The sequence below is a fragment of the Branchiostoma floridae genome, chromosome 3 (genome assembly GCF_000003815.2).
Source record: "Branchiostoma floridae strain S238N-H82 chromosome 3, Bfl_VNyyK, whole genome shotgun sequence".
Classification (NCBI taxonomy): domain Eukaryota; kingdom Metazoa; phylum Chordata; class Leptocardii; order Amphioxiformes; family Branchiostomatidae; genus Branchiostoma; species Branchiostoma floridae.
Window position 1 is genome coordinate 30,077,644 of NC_049981.1, and position 6,657 is coordinate 30,084,300.

General features: G+C 44.2%; 1 protein-coding gene across 1 annotated transcript in view; it reads right to left on the reverse strand.

Moving 5' to 3' along the window:
* The window catches only part of LOC118410937 (dehydrogenase/reductase SDR family member 7-like), a 7,372-nt gene extending 3,982 nt beyond the window's left edge, over positions 1 to 3,390 (reverse strand). Inside the window, exons 1-5 of the mRNA XM_035812906.1 lie at positions 3,300 to 3,390; positions 2,372 to 2,499; positions 1,175 to 1,324; positions 735 to 841; positions 12 to 69 (exon numbers count right to left, since the gene is read on the reverse strand). Coding sequence (XP_035668799.1) covers positions 12 to 69; positions 735 to 841; positions 1,175 to 1,324; positions 2,372 to 2,489 — 433 coding nt within the window. The 5' untranslated portion in view covers positions 2,490 to 2,499; positions 3,300 to 3,390. The remainder of the gene's footprint in view (positions 1 to 11; positions 70 to 734; positions 842 to 1,174; positions 1,325 to 2,371; positions 2,500 to 3,299) is intronic.
* Positions 3,391 to 6,657: the final 3,267 nt, after the last annotated feature.

Here is a 6,657-nt window from a genome sequence, read left to right on the forward strand (position 1 = left end):
GCCCTCCAGACTCGTCTCCAAGAATGACGACCGCTGGCTACGCCAACTGGTGTTTATCAGGACATCAACCTGATTGAAGACACACATTAGAAAAATCTAAAAGGCAGCCAGCATTACAACTTCATCCTGGAGAGCATGATAATCGTACAGCGTATCTTAAAAGACAGGGCTGCCATAGACATTTTGCACCTTATGATCCATTGTTCACTTAAGCGAAGGGCACAACCCGCCGTACGTGCAAATACATGCTGTCTACATGCCAAAATGTGTGCAATCTTTTGGGATTCGTAAGTGGTAACTGCCGCCCCCATACAAACTCGTAGGGAATCCGATGGATTTTGTAGCACACAGACACGCTGTAGAACTTTACGTGCAGGCAAAACTTTGTGTGCCAACAGGCTGTGGATTCGCCCCCCGTACGTGCCAGTACAGGCGACGCGCCTGCCCTGTACAGCCTGAACTAAAAAAAAAATGTACGGATAAATTGCGCGTACGGCGGGTTGTGCCCTTAGCTTTAATTGCCTATTCAGCAAAGAACACAATAAAGCCAGTAGCCAAGAGTGTTGGCAGTTCAAATTTCAATGTTTCTTTTAGAAGTGGGCAACATTAACAGAGGTTCTAAAGTTGTGCTAGTATTAAACCACAAAGATCCAGAAACACAAATGCTCGCGCACATATACACAGATGCACTAAAAACAATACATAGAGGAAATAATTGAGAAACAGTAGCTTACTTTGCCAAAGTGAGCAAGAACACGCTTTACACATCCGGCATGGGTGTCATGGGCTACAGAGTCCAAAGGTACCACCAGCACATCCTTCTCAGCAACGTTACCTGTTTCTTTAGTATAACACACAAGAAGTCAGTAACAATTGAATGCACACTGTTCATTTAGCGTGAATACCATGCAGTCTCTCTATGCCATCAAGATGGACTCTGTAATGCCTTAAGTCACATTTCCAACTGGGGCCCAACCGGGATGTTCGTGGAAATGAAAAATAGAAAGATTTATTAAGGAATATACACAAATTACATGTACACTGATGACTATTTTTTTTTGTAAATTCTGTGAGTGAGTGACTAGACGAAGACTTAGACAGAATAGGTTTTTACTATCACCTATAATAAATTGCAAGGATAAACTTTATGTTTCTTGTCAGAGTAATGTCTTACCGACACACGTCTGTTTGACTCTCTCCAGCTCTTCTTTCCTCCTGGCAGACAGGACCAGTTTGGTCCCCACCTTACTCATCTCCACAGCCAGGGCCTCTCCGATCCCGCTGGATGCTCCTGTGATCCACACCACCTTACCTGCCAGCTGGGCTGGAGTTGAGGTGGAGAATACTTCAGATCATTATGTTACAATTTTAGACTTTTTATCAGCACACAAAATAAAGCGCTTACCAACAAGCTTTCAATCAGTCCTCTGTGATTCTTTATCAAGTTGAAATGACCCAAAGCCCATGTCACACATCTTGACTGGAAGTGTGACGTCAGCAAAGGGTCAAAGGTGCTTGGAAGTTGGTATCGGCCCCCGTCCCGGTTGACTATCATCACAGATGAACTTTATACATTCAAATGCTTCTGATCTTACAATATTTGTGGTTAGCGTTGTTGACTGAGGGACGACCTGATGACTGCAGGCCTAGACTTAACCACCGCCTGGGAGCTAGCCTACAACAGACCTGTGTGGAGAACCGTCTTTGGAGCAATCGTCTCCTTCTCAGGGCAATCGGACCTAAGTGAGTGAATGAGTTGTTGGCTTAGAATGTTGTGCCTTAAGGACTAGCCTGGTTACCAGATCGGGCTGGGGTCTGTTAAACACCAGGCTACTTAAGGAGGGTCTGCATGCTCTTTTCCGTAAGGCGTAGGCAGCCTATTTCATTTCCCATAACTCGTAGGGAAAACCATCTTATCTACGTAATTCGTAGCCAGGCAACCAAATTTAGCGTAATTGCCTTCCTTGATTTAGCCTGATACGTACGTCTTCTGAATTCAGCGCAAATCGTTGTCGGGACCCCCCATGCAGACCCTCCTTAAGGACAGTTTGGCCCCCATCTTATTCACCCCACAGCCAGGGCCTCCTATCCACAAAGCAATCTTTCAACACAGAATGCCTCCTTTTTTCACAGAATACAAAATTAACTCTTCTCAAACTTAAGAGAATTGTAACAGTGGGGGTGCAAGTAGCGCCAACCGATCATGCCAAACGCCTGTCAGGCTTTTGGCTTGATCAGTTATGCTGCTAGGGTTGTGATCTGATGGCCTGGGTGGGATTCCCGAGAGTCAGGATATTTGTATATGTTGTTTCTTTCTGTTCTACTCACCCCTACTGTCGTTTCAGAATTTACAAATTACAATGAGCCTTACCTGGACTCTGTCCAAACCTCTCGTACCACATGAGCGAGAGATCTCCGTCCGCCATCCACAGTCGGAACATCTGCACCAACAGGAACAGCAGAACTCCGTATACGATCAGCTCCAGCATGATGGGTGTACTGTTTGTGGATATGAAAGGCATGAAAAAGATATATTAGTACACATCATCATTATCATCATCATACATCCTCTATATTGAGGTGCAGCAAGTAAAGGCTGATTTCCAGAAAAGTCTGTCACTCATCGCATCGAGAAGTCCCGGGCCCTCTAGGCCTAGTACACATAAACATGTCAAATAAAACAAATATCAAACAACTCCTGACACTGACACAGTGGATAACAACCCACTGCCCCTACTGCCTCAAAAAGCCTATCAGACTACCTTTCCTTTAGCTTTTTCTCCACTGCCAAATTATCACACCTTAATTTCTTTTCTTTTTAAATGTGTTTACCCCTTAAAGTTATCTGGGGAATCAAAGTTCCTTGAATTCAAATGAATTTTTAGTTACTGATCTTGGAAATCCCAATTCTCATTCTCCAGTCGGACTAGTCTGTACAATGGACAATAGGTTTCCTCGGGAGAATTAGGACCAGTTTTTCCCTGTGACAAAGACAGTTAAAAATGTGCATACCTCTAAATCATATGTCTATCCAAGCTGGATAAATGGCCAAGATGGTTCCAACTAGATGGCCAATAATTTGCTCAATTTTGACCAAACCTTAACTATGACGTGGGCTCTGTGGATGAGGCTATAGACAATACAATGTACATGTTACAGTAATATAACACAGTTACATATAGTTATCTGTTATCACAACAAAGGAACCTTCAAGTTCATATTTAGAGCTCCTTGGTCTTGGTGAGATCTATTTAAGACTTAACGTCTTTCCAGAAAATGGCTAAATCAATGGTTCTCACCGTTCAGTTGATTTTGGTGACGCCTGGAGTGACAGAAGAAACAACCTTCTTTTATGTCTTTCCCTTGCACCAGGTGTTCGGACTCGACCACTTTTCCGGCGGGGGGCAAATTCTAATTTCACAGGAACGACCGCTGTCTCTTGCGAGAAATCATGCTCTGATATATTATTGAGGCGTACGCCGTGAATCAAAATGGAAAGAAAGTTGAGTGTTGCGTTTGCAGCATTTTTCGTTTGGTTTTCATTTTTCTGTCATGTGCCTTGGCACACTGTTTGGTATGCCCATGTAGTAGCGCTCCTGGCGTCTAGGTTTGGAATTGCACGATCGAAAAACCGGTTGGGACACGTATCAAATGTTGCCATACGAAAAGTGAGACAACTTCAAATCAGATTACGCTTGCACAAAGGCAAGTGGAAGACACACATTTTGTCCAACTACGTACCAAATACACGTTCGAGGAAAGTTCGGCACAGAAATTTGTAACGTTAATTACAACCTATCAAGCACATTTTATTAAACCCGCTAGACATGTAAGAGAATAGATCCTAATTAGGTCGTCCTTTCAGTGATATGTGCTTTGATGTTGATATCAAGTTACCAAAGTTTTTCTTATTCTTGCCTTTTTTATATTTGAGTTATCTGTTTTTCTGTCACATCATGTTACATTGTATTTATGTTGAAGAATCCGCAACACAAGTCATTTATTTCTTAACGAAACATAGCAACACAATAATGCACTGTTCCGCACAGCGCTTTCTTCAAATACAGTAGGCCACACAACCAAATGTCGCTTAGAATCCGCCCTGAACTTTTTAAATTGACCCCAAGAAGAGTTAGGTGGATGTCCCACGGACGGACGGGTGTTTCAGTTGGGCACTAGTAATCAATACGCGCATGCGCGTTTGCAGAGCGCGGCAGGTTGCTTATGATATTTTTACAGCATACCTCCACGCGGTATATAAACGAACGAACTCCCCTTTTCCCATATTGCCATTCGACGATATCTATAATAGACGTCTCCTTAATGGGGCCATAAAATGCATCAATTTGTCTATGTCAATTTCATGGTGGCCTCTCCCGATACGCGAGGAATCGCGCAAGTCGATCTGCAGTGGAGTTATTCCAGGCCGCGCATGATCACTACAATTACAGGGGTTTTCTCTCCAGTCTTTGGCGCTCGTAAATAATTGAATCCGACATAAGAGAGCCCTGGTAGAGGCAGTCGCCGTGAAGGCTTGTACATGTACGTGAGGAGGTGAAGTAGTGAGTGAAGATCTTGTAGAAGAGCGGTTACGTAGAATAACGTCTATAGCGCATTGGAAGATGATGGCCACCACATCATTGGGAGACCGTTATCATCTTACATCGTTATCATCACTCTACTCCGGATTTTCTGTCTGGGTTTGTTCCCAAAGCCTTTCCCAGGACTCGGTATAGCCGTGCGCACAAGGCAGCGGAGGTTTTTGAATCAGGGTTTTCCTTCCCCTTGACGAACTGCCATCCAAGGCTGACGAGCTCCGACGTCTACCCGTGCTATATTATACCCATAGCTGGGGGAAGGATGCCTACTCTATTACCACTCGCAGTGAGTTGCGGCTACCAACCGGCTGACGGTCCTAGCTTGAATCGTTAAAACTCCACAGGGCTCCTGTGTTACCCTTGTGTTTAGGACTTGCCGGGAGGGAGTCTCTCTTTTTTCCCTCCCTCCGTGTGTTCCCAGGGTTTCTGCTATCAGACGACACAGAGCGGCGCCGCCGGAGCGAGCGTCAGTGAAAGAGGGGACGCCAATCGGGGTCTCAACGGGCAGAGCGGATTTGTACACCCAAACACAGCGTGTTAGCTCCTAGTGGGGGCCAACGGGCCGTATATATGTACCGGTCTCGTGCTACTACTGGACTGCCGCTGACTTGAGTATTAAGGGAACACTGGACGGCAAGCTGGATGGGCCGCACCGACAGCGAGAAAGGGTAGTGAAAGTAAGAGGGATTCCAAGAAGCCTACTGGCCCAGGACAGAACCAGACCGGACCGGGGACACCTGTACCCGTACATACAGGTAAGGGCATACTTTTACTCAAGGCTGTATCTCGCGCGTATTGCTTGGAGTCGTCACTTACATTTTGCTATTCCATAAAGATTTCCTTCATCATCCATGAGGTATTTCAAACTAATGTAAAATGGCTTATACAATACGATAGTGTATTTTGGAATCTATTTAAAATTGCGGTTACGCCTAGCCTTACCTTACTTGAACCTTTGTTTATGACCAGATTCATTCGAAAGTATATAAGATTGTATATCCCCTGAAATGAAATGAAAATATATCATCTGGGATTTTCTTTTTTACCATCGACCCATAAACTGCATGTCCGTGTTCCTATAAGGCTTTTCGGGTCTCCGTACCGTTATGTAACCATGGAATACCGATACTTCGTGTTAACCAACGTTATGGGTATATACGTGTCAGAAATACATAAATGTGTCGGTGCCAACGCGAGGTCGACACATCCTAATAACTATACAGCAACTTCAACCCAAACATTGGGGGAAATATATATATGCAGCCTTGTATTCTTGGCAGCATTGGGCTCAGGCCTGCACGATATATACATTAGCCAAATTGCACTAAATGTTCGCTAAGCCATGGGTTTGGCCCTTTACGCCAGCCGTTAAGGGACTGTGCGTCGTTTTATTTTCGCGTGGTGTTTGTTTTATGTGACTTATAGCGCAAATTCATTGCATGTAGGTCGGGGGCACAGTCTAGGACTGGGGTAGTGTTGCTATGGCAGTTCTCTTTAATTCGTATCAAAAGCCTAATTATTATTCTACACAGGGCTCGAAAAATGTTTGGTGCAGGTAACATTGAAATTCACCTGCTCCAGACAAATGTTACCTGCACCACTCACTTTAGGAAGTATCGATCATGCTAGAACTGTACAGGAACCATTGCTATTTTTTTTTCTTTTATACTTTATTGGTGGTAACAGTCAATGCAGCTAATAACAATCCCTATACACCTACATCATAGGACATTCATGTCTTAAACTCAGTACATGGACCAGTGCAGGTTAGGTGCAGGTAGACACCAGTAATACCTGCACATAGGGCTGGGTATCGGTACAGCGTACCGGTACAAAACCGGTTTTTCTTATTGGACCGGTCCAGAAAAACCGGACCTGAAAAAATTAGGTGGACCGGATGTTGGACCGATTAGAAAATTAACATATCATTTTATCAGGCATTCACACGTTTTGGCGCTTGCAGTTGGAAGAAAATGACAAGAGGGAAGTAGAGTAGAGTTTATAGTAATTTCTACCAAGGTTTACAGTCAATCGCACAGGTGCAGTTAGCGTTGTAGTG